Consider the following 20,840-nt stretch of genomic DNA (forward strand, 5'->3'; position numbering starts at 1 on the left):
TTTGGTCCTTCTATTTAAGAAAATTTGTAATTTTGGTCTTCCCGTTTGGAAATAGACATAGTTTAGATTTTTTTTCTGTCAATACATCCTTTCTCTCCCCCTTTTTTTATTTTTTTAATTTACACTACTTTATAATTTAATCTTCAATATATACTGCTTGGGAGTTTGTGCTTTGAAAGTGATTAATCTACACTAATTTGCAAATCAACGTGGCCAAGGGACTACTCAGACAAATTATATAGCTATGTCATTTATACCTAACCCTCTCTCCTTTTTATTTTTTTTTTAAATTTAAAATATTATAAAATATACATATTATATTATATAATTTTTTTAATGGTTTTAAAATTACTTATTTATTAAATTAAATTTTATAATTTTTTTTATTTTTTTAAAAATATACAGATAAAGAAAAATAAAAAAATTTAGATAAAATTATAGTACATTTTTTTAGTTACGTTGTATGTACTTTCGTAGTTAAATTTATGTGCTTTTGATATTTTTTGTTATGTTCCTTAATTAAAAAAAAATAAGAAAATTAGTTAGTAGTATTAAAACAAATTAAAAAATACAGTAAAAAAATAATTGGTACATCTATCTTATACAATTATACAATAGACATAAAATTTTAAAGAGTAGTAACTGAGATGATAATCGAAAATAATGAAACATATTAAAAAATTCAATTAAAACACAAACATGACAAAACTAATGATGATTTGAAATATGTTGGGTAGGATATATGTCTTCTTCTCTTTCAAATGGTTTGTTAAAAGTAACCAAAACTTTTATGGTGTAGAATCGTTTCCAATAGTTAGATTGTGCTAACACCACCTTCAACAGAAACAATATGCAATATAATATTTTTCTATAAATAAATTGTTGAACAAAAAGTTTTCTCATTTTTAATTAAATCTAATGACATAAACAAACTAATTATATTTAGTAAAATAATTATATTAGAAAATTCACATTTTAAATAAAAATATTTACCTAAAAAATATGTTAAGTAAATTAAATAATAACACAAAAATAATTATATTTAATAATATCATTTTCTTTTAAAAAATTAAAAAACAAAATTATAAAATTTAATTTAATAAATAAGTAATTTTAAAACCAATTAAAAAATTATATAATATAATATTTATATTTTATAATATTTTAAATTAAAAAAAACAAAAAGGAGAAAGTGTGTGTATTCACCTTCATACAAAACACAACGTTGTTCACGGAACTAGTATAAATTCAGTTTCAAGCACAAAAGTTCCAAATAGTGTAGATTCAAAATTAAATTATTATAAAGTAGTGTAGATTGGAAAAAAGTAGGAAAGAGAGGGTGTATTAAAAAAAAAACCCATATTTTGCCTCCATATTTTAAAAAAATTAGTATTTTGGGTTTCATATTTTAAAAATATATATAATTTTAATCTAATTTTAATTTTATCTATGCATTATTTCTTACCTGCATAGATCCAAGATTCAATTGAAAAAAAAAACAAAATATAATCAAAACTATTTTACCAAAATTATGAAAATTTTAAGATAGGAAGATCAAATGTTTTTATTTTGAAATAAGAGGTCTAAAATCATGAATTTTTTAAAATTGGAATCAAATATCTTTATTTCAAAATAAAAAGATTAAAATTACGAATTAAGTAAATAAGAGAACTAAAATTGCATTTAAGTCTAAAACTTGTTTGATCTTTTTTTAAAAAAAAAAATTGGTTCAGAAATAAAAATGTTATAAAGGAAGGTTTGTAATGTTGAAAAGAAGAAATTGCAATTAACGTGCTAGGTACAAACAATATCAAAGACCAAGAAATGACCAATTTCTGAATAAATTGAGTAACAAATAATTCATCATTCTCAGGAGGAACTGTATGAAATGAATTGATTTAAAAAAAAAAAAAATCAAAGACCAAGAAATGTCCTATTTCTGAATAAATTGAGTAACACATAATTCATCATTTTCAGGTACTGTATGAAATGAATTGATTTAAAATATAAAAAAAGGGACAGTTACATGTGGCATTGTGAAGAGTTCTACAAAATGAATTTATTATTTAGAATAAAAAAGGAAAGCTACACGTGACACCTAAAATATCTAAATTTGGACCTTATAATAATATGTATTTTTTTTGTAATTATGATATGCGTTCCTATAATTTTACAATCAATTTTTATACTTAATATTTCATTCCTAATTAATAATTATAATTTTATTTGAAATCATATAAATTAAATTTTAATTACATAACGTAATTACTTTCTACACAAAAATATCAAATAGCATAAATGAAAACTGTCAACACAAAAAAAAAATATTATATGTAGTGAAAAAGATGATATTTTAATTCCTCTAAAAAAGATGATATTTTAATAATATCATTTTATATTATATATTATTTTAAAAAATTCAAAATAAATATAAACTTGTATAATCAAATAATAACAAACATTTTAATAATTCAGCACAATTTATAAATCAATGGTGATTAACTTAGTTAATTAATTATTGAATCATTATAGAATAAAATAATTATTAAATTTATTGAATCAATCAATTATTATTAATTCACAATTCATGCGATTGTCAATTAACTTGATGATCATTCTTTCACGTCATAATTACGTACTAGATTTTAAACTCATGATGCACATATTAGATTAAATTATATATATATATATATATATATATATATATATATATATATATATATATATATATATATATATATATTAATGAAATTAATTTTTAAAATATTTAGAAATATATTAAATATAATATATTAAAATTAAAAATATAATTAATTATATTTTAATTGAGAGGATGTTTTAAAAAATATTAAACCTATTATTCAAATTCAAATTTATTTTGATTGTTTTTTTAAGTAATAATGACGTAATATTAGTATGAAATGTATAAATTAAAATATATATAATAACTATATAAATTGATAATTGTTTAAATTTGATTATGCATTTTTTTATTATGAATATTATATTTATATATACTTAAATTTTGAGTGTTTATAATTAATAATTTTTAAATACTTTTATTGTAAAAATTTAAAATTTTTTAAATTAATATCTTAATCAATTTTGAAGATATTAGTTTCCATTGTTACATGAGGAACTATATAAGTTACATGTTCTTTATGTCATTGCATTTTATATAGAAAAATATCAGTTAAGGTGTTATAAATTGTGTAGATGTAGCCACATTCTGAGCTGCGGCAATAGCATCATGCAGTGATCATGGTGAGCAACCACAATTTTATCACGTATCAAGCGAACAGAGTGTTGTGACCTTTTATATGATTATTTTTTGCCTGTACCCTAACTCAAAAATGTTATCACAAAAAACAACAACTATTAAGTTAACCAAAACCAGAGAATCAGCATCATTATTTGATTAGTCCATCATCGATTTACATTGGCTATATCGTGATGAGGAAAAAGCTTTAATTTAAATACATTCCAATTCAATATCCAAGATTGATACAATAGAATGCGTGCAAACTTATATGATAACATTGGTCTTGAGATGCAGGTGTTCTTCCAAATTGGAGCGGATAACTTCATAAGCACAAGAAAGTGTATGGAATGAAGATTCTTATGATGCTAGAATAGGCTTGTGAATTTGGCAGAGGTGGTAAGAGTGGTTTCTTGAATTTGGTAGGAAGTGGTATTTAAGGAAGAATAGGGTTTTTGAAGTAAAGGCTTAGGCTTAACAAATGGATTTGCTATTGGTATAGGCTTAATTACAAAAATGAGAAACGACTATGGAATAGGTTTAGAAACTTGAACAGGTTGAGGCATTTTACCCACTGGGAATGACTTTGGTATAGGTTTAAATATTGAAATAGGTAAAGGCTTTTTCACCATTGGAAATGGCTTTGGGATAGGCTCAAATACTGGAATAGGAATGGGTTTAACAAGTGGGACTGACTCAGGTATAGGCTTAATTATTGGAATAGGTAGAGGTTTTTTAACTAATGGAAATGGCTTTGGAATAGGCTTGAATATTGAGGTAGGAATTGGCTTAACAATTGGAACTGGCTTGGGTATAGACTTAGGAATTGGCTTAACTATTGGAACGGGCTTGGGTATAGGCTTAGTAACTGGAATAGGTAAAGGCTTTTTCATTATTGGAGTTGGCTTTGGGATGGGCTTTGACACTGGAATTGGAATAGGTATAACAATGGGAATAGACTTGGGTACAGGCTTGGTTATTGGAATAGGTTGAGGCCTTTGCACTATTGGAATTGACTTTGGGATGGGCTCGAAAATAGGAATTGGCTTAAAAATGGGAATTGGCTTGGGTACAGGCATAATTATTGGTATAGGTAGAGGCTTTACCACTATAGGAAATGGCTTTGGGATAGGCTTGAACAATGGGATAGGAATTGGCGTGGGTATAGGCTTAATTACTGGAATAGGTAAAGGCTCTATTGGAAATGGCTTTGGGATAGGTTTGAACACTGGGATAGGAATTGGCTTAGCTATTGGAATTGATTTTGGTACAGGTTTAATTGATGGGATAGGTAGAGGTTTTTTCACTGTTGGAGATGGTTTTGGGATTGACTTAACAATAGGAATTGGCTTTGGTAAAGGCTTCTTAACCACTGGAGTAGGTACAGGTTTTTTGGCTATTGGACATGGCTTTGGCTTCTCAATTGTTGGAGATGGCTTTGGTATTGGCTTCACTGGAACTGGGACAGGCCTGAACACCGGGATAGGAATTGGCTTTGGTATAGGCTTAACATCTGGAATCCACTTTGGTATAGGCTTCTGGAAAACTGGGATAGGTAGAGGTAGAGGCTTTGGAAAAGGCATTGGTATAGGTTTAACAATCGGAACCAACTTTGGTACAGGCTTAAAAAATGGTATTGAAAATGTCTTTTTCTCTTTTGGAAATGACTCTGTGCCTTTTAACTTTTTATCTGAAGGCTTGGCATCAATGGTCACCTCAGTTCCTGCAAAAAAACATTGAATATCATATTGTATACATGATTGTTATAATTGTATTTAGTTTTAGTGTGTCAGTGAAGTGTTGTAGTTCTAGCTGAGAATGAATGTAAATCATGTAATGTTGCTTATGCTATGGTTCTAGGATACTTATATTGTACAAAATATAAAGGAAAGTTGTATATACACAAGTAGGTTCAGACCACCAACCTGTAGAGGCTTCATTAGCAGATACAGCAGCAGAATTGGCAAAACAGAAGCACACAAAAAGAAGCAGGGGCACCCTGTAGAGCAACATTTGAAAATGGAACTATTCCTTATTGTGAAGATACCTACCTTAGCCTGGCCACACTACTCACCAAGGTGTGGCAATGAAAGTTGGAAAAGGGAAATACTTCTTAGATTAAGGTTTGAGATGCTCTAGCCTCATAAGATTTGTGTCTATATATAATGGTATGGCCAGCTTAGGATTGATGTACTTGAAGTGGCTCATATGCTATTACTTCTAGTTTATATTATGAGGTTGTTGGTTAATTTAGTGATCATTAGAGTTAGTTGGGACTGTGCATGTTAGTTTAGAGATCAATGGCTATCGGCACCGGCTTTGTTGCTGAGATGGGATCTCTTCCAATAATGAACTTCCCCACTTGGGCTATTTTTTTGGTTATTATTGTTGGGTCAGTAAATTGAATCTCTATCAATATGGTTGATTAGGGTATTTTTCTGCTACTTCACAATGAAGTACCTGAGAAGTATTTCTCCAAAGTTGAAGTTTTTAACACAGAATTTTTTTTTTCCTTCCCTATATTACAGTGCAGGGTGATAAAAGTATTTTTTTTCCTTCCCTATATTACAGTGCACTCACTTTTAGGGTAGTTAAAAAATCATAGTTAGCACTCGTGTCTAGGCTAGTTAAATTACACATATATTGTTGTAGCTAAAAATTTACATGATCAGAAATATCAATGGGTTTAGATCTACCAAAGAGGTAAACACCTCTCACATCTATATCCTCATGACTCCTCATCAGAATAACTTTCACCATTTGTGAAGTCGTGTGATGAGGTTCTGCATGTGGATACAATAAAGGCTTTGGAGGCATTTCTAGGATATCAAGTTTCCCTTCTGGCATCTCTATTACTTTATTCATTAAATGGATTTTAACTGAATGCACCTTTGAAAAAAAAAACGGAAAAGAAAAGAAAACTAAATGTACCAAAAGTGTAACTTTTTTTGTTTTGTTTTTGTTTTAATTTATGAGAAGAAATGAATTTTAACTAATTCTAAATTCGGTTAAAAAATAAGTAAAACTTGTCCAACACTAAAGTATAACTATAATCATCTTCTCTACTACATTTTTTTCTTCTTCTGTGCCATCATCTAATTCTATGTCTTCTCCTTTATTAAATTGATCATAAAATGAAGTTTTCATCAAGAAGGATGTTGTACTCGATACTTGCCACGAAGTGACCAATCGTGGAATGAATTTATATTGGAAACGCTACTAAAATAAAATGTCTCACCATATTTTAGCTAGAACTGCCTCTTAACTAAATATACATTTTCCTTAAAAGAAAACTAAATATACATATTATGTGAGTAGCGTTTTTAGAAATTTTCACCTATAAAATATAAAATTACACAAATAATACATACAAAATTATTTATCCAAATGATACAAAATACTATTCTGATTTCTCACCTTTATTTTTAGTATTCCTCTAGAAATTGATTCACCAGGAACCAATTTTTAAACGTGCCTTTTTTAAAATAATAAAAAAACAAGTTGTCGTTTTCTTAACTTTTTTCTTGTTTTTTTTTAAAATTGTTTTTGCATTTTTTTCTTTCTTAATTATTTATATTTATGTGTTGTTTAAACGGAAAATAATATTATTTTGTATATGTAGTTATTATTTTTTTTGTTTTATCCTTTTTTGAAGAGTTGAAATCTTTTGTATTATTAAAATTATTTTTAAAAGTGAGTGATGAAATATCTCAATTAAAAAAATAAAAAAAAAACTAAAATTATGAATTTGAAAAAATTTGAATAGGAAAATAAAACATATCTTTATTCCTTATATCTTCATTTTATAGTAGTTTTACCAAAAAAACCACAATAACAACTAAGTAGTGACTAAAAATTCATAAAAATTTCTCACATAAAAACTACATAATATTTAGATATCGAAACTAACAAAAAAAAGCTGAAAAAAAGACTAAATAAACCAAAAAAAAAATTCATAATCAATAAATAAGAAATTATCTAGAGTTGAAATCCTTTGTATTTTCATTTCATTTGATTATTAAAATACGTAATTGAAATTAAAAAAAGAAGATATTTAACCAACAAGTTGAATTGAACTAAAATATTTAAATTAGAAAATAGATATAAAATTACAAAAAATAAAACAAAATATTTAAAATTTAAATAATATAACAAAAATTTTAAAATACAAAGAATATGACATAAACTTAACATTTTTTGCTTGAGCCTACATGCTAGGGGCATTTGTTTTTTGAATGGCCTAAGATGCGATACATGGAACATTATTTTGGTTGACTCGGTTCTCAGATATCTATTTCGGTGTGTATACGAGAGGAGAAAGGATGACCTTTAGAATTTCTTTTCTTCTTTGAGTCGAGGCAGATTTTTGGCTCATGGCACGGTGACCAATACGCTTTGCTGCAAAATTTCACAAATAATCCTTTGTATATGTTGGAGACACTTTCCAACGTATACATAGGATGTATGTATATATTTTCTATACAAATGGAGAGCATGCTTACAAGTAACAACAACATGAGAACAAGACATGTGCACTTTTTGGAATTTGAGATAGTCACACCACCTTTCATCTAGCCTGACCATGAAATTTCTAGCAAGTCGAACCTCTCTCAGGTTAATTGTCTCCTAGACCAAGAATCATGTGTCAAATTGACCAAACTCAAGAACAATGTGAGAGTTTACCTTTCTCTGTGTGTCTTCCATAGTCTTGCTTAGTACTTGTGTATAAATTTGACCAAATGTAATCATTGTTGTGGCTTCTCTCCCTCTTTGGTTGAACAATGCATTACACCTTGTATAGGTTGATTTTACCAGTGTACTCATTGGTAGATTTTGTGTTTTCTTGAGTACCAAATTAATTGACTCAACAAGATTGGTGGTCATGTGTCCTTATCATTGACCACCATCCCATGTGAGAGTCCACTTTTCTCGCAGAATCTCCTTAAGTCAATTAATTGCTCAATCACCATTTGTTTCCTCCCTCAGATTGTTGTAGTAATTATTGAACGTAGGCTTTATCCTTACATAAGCTTAGTAGTTATAAACATACAATTTCAATATTGTGAATAACACAAAATTAAGTGATATTTAATATAAAGAAAAAGAAGTTTGACACTCATTCATATTGATAATTAGTTTTTTAAGTTATTGTTCCTGAACCTCTTCATGTAATTTTGTGTAATGTGTCGAATGCAAAACACATGCGCAAAATTATGTCGTTCATCCACTATCATGTCTTGAGTAGGCACGTTTTATTGACTCATACTTATCTGAAATCAAACATAGACCATCTTGTGGATGAAGAGTCATGCTTCTGTTATTTCACCCTCAACAATGACAAAGACTATTGGAAGGATTTGATTGTTGCCATCTTGTGCATCTATTACCACAAGGAGGGTCCCCCTGTACTTATCCTACAACTATGTTCCATTGACCTGAACCATAGGTTTGCAATATTGAAACCCATTGATACACGATTTGAAACTCCAAAAAAGAAAATGAAATTTCATGAAACCCTTTATTGTTTGACCTTCTTGTGGTAACATTGATAGTTTTTACTTCTCCATGACCATACTAGGAAGAAATTGTTGTATAGCTTGCAACAATCTTGGTAAATCGTGGAACAATATTTTCCAATTGTCGTAGATGTTTTCAATGAATTTTTTCTATTCCAACCATGCTTTCTGGTACGCGGTAGTGTATCCTTTAGTGTTTTGATGTGAGCTATCAAGGTCGACACTGAAGTTGATGGATCATTTTCAATCAACGTGTGAATGCTTTTACTATTGAGAAAATAAGACAGCTTTGCATGATCTTGTGAGATTGCTGGATTTGAACATGTATGGGGTTCATAAAGCTTTCTTATTTCCACTTTTTACTTGCATGGATGTATACTGCCCTGCACCTCCAAGCACAACCATCATCATCATGAATGACAATTATCTTTGATGAGTTTGATAGTTGTGTCTTGTAGTTAGCCTTTTTGCTTACATGATATTATTGAAAAGCATGTTGTACTTCTTCTTTTGTTCGAAAACACATCCCTTCAAAGAGAATCCCCATTAGATGTTAGACTTCTTCGTTATCTAACGTATCACCAAATTAAAAATCTGAAAAATTAAATTCAAGGTCAACATTATGCATGTGTGGTGGTATGTAGTATAGTTGTACGATTATTATTGGAGAAACATGCTCAACTTCTTCCTTATGATCTTCTTGAGATTGATTGCGCAGAACTTCGTCTTCATCCTCACTAAAGGGACTAAGTTATTCGTTAGGTAAGCCAAGCTCTACTGTAAACTTAAGTTCATTTGGTTGGGTTGATGAGGTAGGTTGGGCTGCAAGGGTACTCCAGTATGGGTGAGGTTGGTCCTCAGCAACACCAAATGTTTATGAGTCTAACAAATTGGTGGAAAATGATGCAGAAATAAGTTGAGTAAAAGAAGATGTATTTGGTTCAAATAAAATTTCTTGTGGTTGGATTAAATAGAATGTAGCTTGGGTTACATTAGAAGTATGTGAAACATGGGATTGAGGATTTGAATAATATTGAGGTTCATGAGATATTGGTTGAGGGTTTAGGGTGGGAAGTGTATGTAATTGGATTTTTGCATACAATTCAATGCATGTAAGAACTTCATGTTGGCAAACTATAGAAATCATACCTTTGACGTCTTCATTGTCAACAAGTTGCACTACTGTAAACTTGAGCATTTTGCAGCTAACTAGTTGTGGGTATCAAAATGAAATATCGCAAACTTGGTCTAGTGGTTGAAGTCAGATTCTTTGATGGATTTTTCTTTCCAAGGATTCAAGTGTGAGGCTTTGTTTGAAGAACGTTGGGCGAGGACATTAAAATGTATCTCTTTCATCTATATTGATTATTTAACCATTGTAGTACACTAACCAATTGACAGATGAGGAAGACATGTTGAGTATTATGTTTGCAAAGTTGGAAGAAAGTAATAGAGAAAGAAAGTGTTGTGTGGATGTGTTGAATGAAGGTGAATATGACTTCTATATATAGGGGTCAGGGTTCAGGATTTATGACCTAGGGTTAGGGTTTAAAGCATTGGATTCCTTTACGTAAAGCAAAAATGTCTTTGATGCACTAGCGTAAAGCACAAGTGTCTCTGATACACTAGTTTAAAGCAAAAGTGTCTCTAATACACTAACGTAAAATATTTGATAGAGGTGAAACTAGCTTGTCTAATGATCCTTTACATGGGATTAGAGGTCCTATGACAAGGTTCAAGATTAAGAGGATGAAACAAGCATTGCAAGGCCTAATTCTAAAGATCAAAGAGAAAGAAGACCAATGTCTAATTAAGGGTTACACCTAATTGGGTCATTTTCCTACAAATTGATAAAGATGCTTTGAGGTCAACTTGAAGAATCACTTTGGGTAGCCCAATTTACAAGCCAAGAAGCATCCATGGGCTAAGTTGATCAATTTTGATGGACTATTAATATTGGACTGATTAGATAATAACTAAGTCCAATTTTTGTCATTTTATTTGTAATTTTGTACTATTTTTTTGGCTGGAGTTTCTGGAGAATTTTCATTTTCTCTTAGCCTTAATAAATGTTTTCTAGAATACTCCAAGTCATTTAGTGGCTAGTGGGAAATTTATTTTCATGTTTATTGTCATTTATTTTCATTTAGTGGCATGCAATTATCAATGCATTTGGTAAATGCATAATAGTGAGAATCTATTATAACATTTCATGATTAGCCTATAAATAGGGAACACTCGTACTTTCCAAAGATAGAATTGGAAGATTAATAAAATTTGAGAGTTTCTCTATTGTAAGAACTTTTCCTTTGTTCTTGGGTTAGGAACTTGATAGTGTTGGTTCTATCGGCTGGTCGCGGTTAGGGTCACACCCCTTTTGATAATTTTGGTTCTACCAGTAAGTCGTGGTTAAGATCAAGTTTCTTTCTTTTTATACATGTTTTCAAGACAATCCTAAGTGTTATCTTATCAACATTGGATTCCTTGACACACTGGTGTAAAGCAAAAATATCTCTGACACACTCACATGAAATCACTGAAAGATTTCATTCCATGAGGACAACTATTGACACCTAGATTGTTGTGTGTATCATTTATTTTGTTTTAAATAATATTTCGATCCCATAATTTTCATGTCAATGAAGCCATTAAAACAACTTTCGGTTGTCGATTTGGGCCTAAAACACATTAATGAAGTGACAAAAAAAATCGTTGAAACTTAAAGATTTCATTCCATACTTCAAACTTTTGGCATTAAAACACACATGGCAAGCATTCAGTAATACAACAATAAACAACACATATGACGACTACAAATCATTAAATAATAAAATAGTAATCAAATAAATTGGGTGAAGGGTTTCTGCAAAACTCAATTCAAGGTTCATTGCTTCATCGATGCATTCATCCAAACCCTCTAAATTCAAAGAGCTTGTAGAAATTGGTGGCAGTGATGAACATGTTTGTGTAGGTGTGCCTGTGGTGATAAGATATAACTCAAGGCATGTGAGGTTAGAGTTGCTCGAATATAGAAAACATATTAATTATGTCCTTATCATCTTTCAGTATGTATGCCCTGTACTAAAAACAATCACTAACAAATGGTACATGACATCAAAAATGTATATCCATGACCACTTTACCATTTGGTAGACTAATCTTGTTTCCAATTGCTTTTTTAAGGCATCAAGTGACATTCTATTTTCAAGTTGAATGATCTTTGGTGAACCACTTACAAACTTTGAACCATGCTTAGTTGTTGTGATGGTGCCATTGTAATACACAATCGTAGTGACTAATGACGAAGTCATGGTTTAGAGTTTAGGGTAACAGTAAGATTTCTGATTGAGGTGATGTATCATACTGCCTTAGTGCAAACTATATTTATAATGTTTAATGAATTTTCACATGCACTTGGCCAAGATCCCATTGACGAAATCAATGGCCTAGATAACAACGATGGGAGCAACGGACATTGAACAACCAAGATCTCACTAACAAAATCAACGGCCTAGATAACACCAATTAAGCAACACACGTTGAACGATCAAGATCCCATTGATAAATTGTGTTACTATTACATTTTTCTATAAATACAATGCATGTATTCCCATCATATACAATCACTTTCTCTCGTTCTCATATATCCCTCTTTAATTTCTTCATGACATTAGTACCAAAGCCTAAATCATGGAATCTACAATTGTTCCTCTTTTTTGGAAACAACACCTTCATAGATCTATACAAGTATGTAATACATTTTGTTTAATTGAATGTTAATTATGTTATGATTTACAAATATTCATGTTGTTATTTTGATTTCTATAGGTAACATATGATGTAATCCAGTCATATGGTCAAGTTATGTCTTCTCTAGATCCCAATATTGAATCTTTGTTGGTTCAAGTTGGGTTTTCAGATGTTGCAAAGCGCGGAAAAATGAAAATCGTCAACGCTTTAGTGACTACTTTGGTTGAAAGGTGGAGACCTAAATCACACACGTTTCATCTTTCAGCTGGTGAATGTATAATCACTTTGGAAGATGTTGTTCATCAACTTAGTTTACGTGTTGATGAAAAACCAGTTACTAGCCCAACATATTATGATTGAAAACAATTTTGCGCAGAATATATAGGTGTTATACCCCCAACAATGCACTAGTGGGATCAACACTGAAACTAAAATGGTTAAAAGAAAACATGTTGACTTTTCTAGCAGAACCAATATCACAACAATTAGCAGTTCATTGTAGGGCATGCATTTTAGGGTTGATTGGTGAAGTTTTGATTCCATACAAGTCAGGAAATGTAGTTCACATGATGTATCTACCTTTGTTAATGGATCTTGAACAGGTTCGATGATATAGTTAGGGTTCGACATGTTTAACACATTTTACAGAGAAATGTGTAGGACAATTTATCTATGCATCATCCAAAAAAATGGGAGGATGTACAGTGTTTTTGTCATCTTGGGCATGATATCACATGTCATTCATTCAACCAAAGGTCAAGTGTCAGCTGTCATATCCACTTGCAACTAGGAAAACAAAAATTTCTCACTCAAACAAAGATCATTTTTGGTAATGTATTTGATACTAACATATTATATTTCACTGGATGGAGTGGCAGAAGGCAACAATTTTATAAAATCTCACACGGTGATGTTATAGGCTGCATATCAAGATTCCATAACATGCGTAACGAGGAGGTTGAACCATTTATTTTTGTTTTATTTATTCAAATATCAATTACATTTTTTTTATAAATTATTAACACAAATTATTTTTTTAGATCCATTGGATGCCTTATAGAGGGTTCAAATCATTTCTGCCAAAAACATGCATACAAGGATTCCAAAATATGGAATGCTTGTGTTGCTTTAATTGCCCTTGTTAATTACATTCTACTATGATGATTGTCAGTTTGCCCTTGTTAATTGATTGAACACTAAATAATGCCTTAATTGAATGAACATTGAATTTTCTAAGACAAATTAACTAAACGCTACATTTTTTGGAGATGATTTGATTCCATATTGCTTTTTCCCAAATGATTTGACCTCACATTGTTTTTTTTTGAGACGATGTGACTAGATGATGGTTTTTACGAGACAATTTGACTGAGCATTTTTTTTTTCAAATTTTGCAAAGCAACCATAATTAATTATGACACAATCTAAATCGTGTATATTGTCAGTGCGATCTCAACCGTTGGTATGAGTCACAGGAGAACACTTAATCACCTAATATATATAGTAATAGAAGTTAGATGCCACTCAACACCTTTGTCTGATATTCACTATATTACTTAAAACATGGAGAGTGTATCCACTCTTGTGTATTGCAATAGTGACCTGATTCCATTATATGAAGGGATAAAGTTTGAATACCCTATTTATCCTAAAGTCATCATAATAAGTGAGGACATGTCATTTGATGCCTTACGGAAAATAATTTTGGACGCCAACAAAGGTTGCATAACTTTACTTGATCATTTTTATTGCCAACCAATATACGTAAGTGATAATTATGCTAAATACGATTGTATAGAGCTCAACCACAATGATGGTGTGGGAAAAATGTTTTTCATATATTTAAAATTTAATACCAAAGGTTTGATTGAGTTTAATGCAACTTTTAGGCTTTCTCTAGATGAAATCTTTGTCCTGCTGCACAAACGAAGGAAACCAAGAATGACTGATGAGATGATTGCTCTGATGCGTGATGAACCTGTGTAGTCATTGCACAAATTAGTTGTTGTTATTTTTTTAGAATAAACTTGCAATTCATCATTAGAATTTTGTTGTTACTTTTTTTTTTTTAAGATTCTCTACTTTAATGGTGTTAGAATAAGCTAATTTTTCTTCTTCTTCAATTAATCATGTAAAATACCACTACATCCACAATATTTTTTGAAATGAAAAAAAAAATTATATAAAAAATTAAAACTTTCTATATTTTTCTAGAGTGGATTTCCATTTTATTTTCATTTCTATTTTTAAAAATATTTTAATCTTTCTATTAAAAAATTAAAATTAATTTCTTGCTAATAAAATTTGTATTTAACCCACAATTTATATTTATGGGATTACATTAACATTCTATCGATAAAATATCATAAACATAAATAGAATAATGCAAAAAGTAATTTATCTTAGCTTTCTTTATTTTTTTTTTGTCTTTTTTAATCTAGATAAACTTTGTTTCATTTTTTTTTTCATTTTTTAGTTACGTTTAATTTCAAATTATGCACTTATCTAAATATTTCATTTAAGGATTAATTGTTTTTTTAAACACTATTTAATAATAATGGATTACAAGTATTTTCTTTAAAATAATTTAATTTAAAATAAATCTTTGTGTGAAATTGACAACACGATAGAAAGATTTGGAAATAATTTTAAACAAAAAATAATATAAAATTAACTAACAACATATGCAAAATAAATTTTTATTTTTATAAAATAATATATATATATATATATATATATAAATTAATAATTTTTTTTAAAAAAATAACAGAAAACTTAATTAACTACCAAGAACCGATTTCTCACATGTTAGATTAATTTGTATCATTTGAGTAAATAATTAATTTATTTATATTTTTGGGTAAAAAAATCAGTGTTTCTAATATATATAAATAACATAAAAATCATAATTAATGGCAGTGATCTAGTTTCATTTTAATATTTTTTAAAGTATTTTTTCTGCTATAGTTTATATTTCATTGTAAATTTTCTGGACAACAACTAAATTATTTTAATACCTTAATAAAAAAGTAAAAATAATTAAAAGGATACTCCTAAAAGTTAGAGATGTAAGTCAATATGATTGGATTAATATAAAAATTCTAGAATTTAAGGGAATTTTTGAATGAAAGGAGGAAGAAGAATGAGGGTAAATGTTGCAAGAGAACATTGCCAAAATGATCCATGTGACTTGGTTGTCACATGTAGGCTAACAAATTATGTTGATTTGGTGAAGGAAGAAGGAGGGGAGAGGGGAGATGTGGAGTGTTTGAATTTCTTACTAACAAAAACTTAACAATTAACGATTAACATTTGCCTGAAAAAAATATAGGCTACCAAAGGAACTAGACTAGTGATCTTCGATTTCAAGGTTTAATAGGAAAAATGTGTTTTTAGTTTCTATATTTTTCATCAAATGTGGTTAATTGGTCCCCTTGTAGTTTTATATTAAAGAATTTACTCTTCATTTTTTTATAAAATAACATGTAGATTTAGACCTTAACTTTAAGAAAACATGATGAATTTTTAGAAACGAAGGACTAAATCGGCATGTTTCTAAAGTTTGAATCCCCTACGTTGAGGCCTCGGGTCTTTGTGTTATGTATAGTGTTAGTTGAAGAGCCAACAAGACTAAGGCGGGAATGAGAGTGCGTGATGAGGAGGTGAGTTGTAGTGGGTATGATCAAGAGGATGATATATGGCAATGATAATGGGCAGAAATCCTACCATAATTGTAACACCCCTTGTTATTATTAAGAATTTTCTTATTATTTTTTAAATTTGTGAAATAATTTAAAAATTTTGACTATTAATATCACCTTCAGAATGGAGGTAAAGGCGGCAGGAGAACATTGTCAAAATCAACTATCTCCAACAAATAATTTTCGAGGTATACTAATTCGATATATATAATTTTACAAAGTTTAGTAAAAAAAAAAAAAAGTCCATCATTATCCCCTTTTAGAGTGTGATTTACTTGGACTTTACCCAATAACTAATCCCACATTGAATAGTAAATATTTTAGAAAATATTTCACAACCAGATTGTCAAGGCTACAATCCCAGCTTCTTAGCCAAGGTCTTCCTTGTTCTCTTCTTTAAACCTCTTCTCCAACAGATGGAGTTGTACTTACCAAAATTCAAAGTTGACACATATCAGGGGGACATGGCTAAGGTGAGCTTTTGACTTCACACGTCGAACTGAGAGTAGCCTTTATTAAGAAGACAAGAGGAGGGACCTGCAAAACAAATAACTTCGACGCTCAATTAAGTACATGAGTTAGGAGAGTATCAGAAAATAAGTATATAAGCAGGTGTGAATGTGTTCGTCTCAAGTGAGTATGAATGAATGTGTGAGGTTTGTGTTCGAGGGTACTACGAGAGAACCTGATACTTATAGGATGAAGAGGGAGCTGCAGATCCTTGTTGATAGGGGTTGTTACAATGACACACCATCCCTGAAAGATAATTACCAACTTGTAGATAATAGCCAGTGACTTACATATAAAGTTAGAGATAAAAGCTAGTAGATAGTTGTTACTTATAGATAATGTATGACTTTGTAGATAATTGAATATCTACCAATAGATAAAGAAATAAAATTATATTCAAATAATAATAGATTAGAGATAATCTGTCGGTTGAAGAGCCAAGTGATTAAGGGCTAGGCATCTGTACTCTAGCGTTAGGACTGATATGAAGAGTTAGCGTATGTCTCGGAGTACCACATAGCATGACACGTGCATTTTGTGAATCCTGAACCATACATGACCTAACTATCAATCACAAAACAGTGTCACAACATGTAAATATTGTATGCAACACTATATATTAATCTAAAAAACAAAGAAAGTAAAAGCCTTATACAACATCTCTCTTATCAGTTTCATCTAGGCATCCCAATAGTATTCAGTAAATATTATTAGTGGAGGCAAAAAAGAGATAAAACTTTGACAAGGTATAAATATTTGAATGCATGCTTATGTTCAACTTGTATGTTATTCTGTTACTTAGACCAATTCTTTGCTCGCTGTCAATACAATAAGAAGGGATACATATTTCCTCAGCTATCTCTTGCAGGTGTGATGCACTGCTAGAGTTCCATCCACCAACTGCTAACATAAGATTTTGATCTTCTTCCTCCAGTTCGTATATAACATATTGTCGCACCTGAAAGAAAATTCAGTTTAGCTGTAGATTAGACTTGAAGAATACAAATTTAAATAGTGGCATTACAATTTTATATTTGGTTTAATAAAAAAAATTACAAACATGAAATACTTGCTCGTCAACCAACACCATTTCTATGGCGTATGGGTGAGAATGGTCATCAATAGGAAACATATTCCATGCACATTACCCTAACCTTAAGTCTCCTACTTTGTTTCTCAATGGCCACACTTGCAACTGCACATCATATTCGGAAGCCATTATAAAGTATCTTTTCTATCTAGTATCTTTTGTATCTAACAGAGATACACAGGTCAGTCTATTTAAATTTATTTATTGAAATAAATATTTATAAACAATTTTCTATTTTTTAATGTATTTATTTAAATTGTTTCTGCTTAAAATATGTAATTTTTGTTTATTTTAAGTAAATCGTATCTACTTCTTAAAAAAATGCTTACAGTTTTTATTTTAAAGTTATTTTTTTAAGTTTAGACAAATCCACACGAATAATTAAGAACCTTAAGCTTTGGTGATATGGTCTAAAACGAAATCTATTTATAGATCATACCATCGACCAATACCAAAGTCTAGGCGGGCTTTACTATAGACTTGAAATTCGAATTCAAATTCAAATATATTACCTTCTGCAATTAACATTGGTTTCACCATCTGCAATTACCATTCTGCATTATTCAAAGGATGAAATCAGATTGTCAAATAATAAGATAATAGAGACTTCACATGTAGAAATATATAAAAATAGGAAAAGGCACGCCAAAACACACCTTTCATCTAGGCACTAGTGTAGTACCATTGTCTTTGAAGAAACAACAATTGTTGCACTCTCCACAATCAAAGCATAATATATAGCAAACAGTTGTTTCTAATTAACAAGCAGTATGACTGAGAAGAGTTTTAGAAATAAAGCACCAGATAAGGAATACTGCAACAAAAGTATTTTGTGATACCAACATGTTATTCATTGAGTAAGAATCTAGCTTTTCATGTGTAATCCAAGCATATATATTAATATACAATTTCACAATATGTGAGAGTTGGTCAATGAAAAAGAAGTCGTGATTAATTATAACTAGCTAGTAGAAGTCTCCCTATTTTCTCCAAAAATCATGTAATGTTATATGTTAAGCATAAAAATTATTGCCACACTATATATATGAAGACAACCTCATTAACCTTCCGAAAGAAACTGTAGGCACTTCCCAGTTTTAGTTGCATGTACCACAGTTTATAAGAGATTTTATTACTTCACGATATATTATTATAACAAGTCTGCCTATAAAAGGCATCGATCTAGTTGCATGTGTATTGTTGAATCAACTTTCAAGTTGAATGAAATGGTAGTGAGTTAAATGCTTCCTCTGTTTTTTTTGTTTTTTTGTTTTTTTCTAAATGCGCTGAGCAAGAAAGCCCCTGACCCAAGAACTAATATATTAATTAAGGATTGCAAATTGTTTACCGCATTGTCGTCCATAATGTAAAGCAAAGTTAGGAATTGAAGCAAAGAAAAGACAATCCCTACTAAGTGATAGGCCATGCTTGGCAAAACAACTCATCTTTGATTTTGCAAATCTCATGACCCAACCGTGAAACTGGCCATCCTGAACCAAAGCTTCATTAATCTCATTTACTACATCAACAGAATCTGATTCCACCCTCAAGAGCTGAATCCCATTATCCAAAGCCATTCGCATATACCATACCAAATGGCCCATATATAATTCAGATTCCAGGACATGACAATTACCAAGCCTTCTTGAATAAGCTTGGATAAAATTACCTTTGCTATTGCAGATCACACCATCACAAGAAGAAATAGCTACCCTGTGACAAACGGCTCCATCACAATTAAGCCTATAAATCTTCTTGTGGTGTAGGACACGGAGTGCGATTTAGCTTGTGCAGAGTGCAAACTTGACTGAGAGAAGGAGAAAATTAGAGAGAGATTTGAGAGAATTGAGAGAGATTTTAAAATACTCATGGTATTGAATTGTGTTCTGTCTTTTGTGATTACAGAATGCATATTGGTAGTGTTTGCCTACATCGCGTAATCAGCCATGTGGGGTCTATTACAAGTATTTGCGTTAAGTATCATATTCGAAGGTTATGTCCGACTTGGCTAAAGTCGGTTCATTACTAGAGCACTTCTTACTTAAGTCGGCCTTTTGAGTCTGTTGGCAGCTTACAATATCTAAGTTGGTGTTCATATGCTTAGACTTTATGTCACATGTCTATGACGTGTAAAGTTTATATTTACCTCAGAATAAATCTCACTAGAAAAACACCACCAGCTTTTATTCGTTTCCCTTGGCTGCATCAATATCAGGCTCTCAGCGCTAACCTGAAGATCATGAATAAGAGCTCTGGTCGGTCTGTTCACAGCATAATCAGGTACAAGCTTTTGACGAATAACAAGCTCGTTCCTTCTCCACCAAATTCGGTCCAGTGACAGAAAAATTATTTTGCTCCCTCATAAGTAGCATTGCTTCTGATATTAATTCCCAGCCAATCATCAATGTCTTGCTTGAAGAAAAGGGACTGATCATTAACCTTTAGCAACTTCCAGATCTTTTAATTAATTTTAATAGTTTCTGGAGTTAAATTGACAATATCTTTTAATTTGAAAGACTTGAAAATATCAATTTACTCATTTTTATTATCAGTAAAATAATATTTTATTAATTAATGGTCTCTAAAACACATTTTAAGTTTATATTTTTTCATATCCCTACATTCTCAAAATACTTCAGTTCTTCTTAAGCTTCACTCAATTGCTTATCTAATCTTCGGTGCTCTAGCCTCTCTATGGAAGCAATAGGTATAATACATGTTACTGTCCCATTGTTCTATGAGGAACTTATTTTAACCTATAAGTTCCCGGTTTTGTCCGTGCATAGCATTGTGTGATTCATGATTTACATAGAAAATATTCAGTTTAAGTAGCTTAATTTAGATATCTATAATGTTATTAGTGTTTCAGTTGTGTGAATGTGATATGTTAGAATACAAGTGTGAGTCCCATAAACCTGAGACTTAATGTTTTAGATTAAAATGTGGTATCAAGTTCATTATATGATTACTTGAGATTCATTAATATAAATTTTCTGGTATTTACTCCTCAGATG

General features: G+C 30.4%; 1 protein-coding gene and 1 long non-coding RNA gene across 2 annotated transcripts; both read right to left on the reverse strand.

Moving 5' to 3' along the window:
* Positions 1-3,378: 3,378 nt before the first annotated feature.
* On the reverse strand, positions 3,379-5,397 carry LOC100796718 (proline-rich extensin-like protein EPR1). Its single transcript, XM_006591108.4, has 2 exons — positions 5,185-5,397; positions 3,379-4,982 (listed from the first exon to the last, which is right to left on the reverse strand). Exons 1-2 carry the CDS (start codon positions 5,270-5,272, stop codon positions 3,787-3,789), a joined length of 1,284 nt encoding a protein of 427 aa, XP_006591171.1. The 5' UTR covers positions 5,273-5,397; the 3' UTR covers positions 3,379-3,786.
* An 11,119-nt stretch (positions 5,398-16,516) lies between these two features.
* Positions 16,517-17,091, reverse strand: LOC121173101 (uncharacterized). The gene is made up of 2 exons (XR_005887301.1): positions 16,912-17,091; positions 16,517-16,763 (listed from the first exon to the last, which is right to left on the reverse strand). It is a non-coding gene; the product is annotated as an uncharacterized lncRNA (long non-coding RNA).
* Between the last annotated feature and the right edge of the window lie 3,749 nt (positions 17,092-20,840).

Source organism: Glycine max, chromosome 11 (assembly GCF_000004515.6).
Source record: "Glycine max cultivar Williams 82 chromosome 11, Glycine_max_v4.0, whole genome shotgun sequence".
In the NCBI taxonomy this organism is placed as follows: domain Eukaryota; kingdom Viridiplantae; phylum Streptophyta; class Magnoliopsida; order Fabales; family Fabaceae; genus Glycine; species Glycine max.

Excerpts from the sequence above, each read along its gene's own strand:
- LOC100796718 (XM_006591108.4), bottom strand. The coding sequence starts at position 5,272 with ATGTTGCTCTACAGGGTGCCCCTGCTTCTTTTTGTGTGCTTCTGTTTT. Across the intron at positions 4,983-5,184 it reads TGCTAATGAAGCCTCTACAG|GAACTGAGGTGACCATTGAT; the intron begins GTTGGTGGTCTG and ends GTTTTTTTGCAG.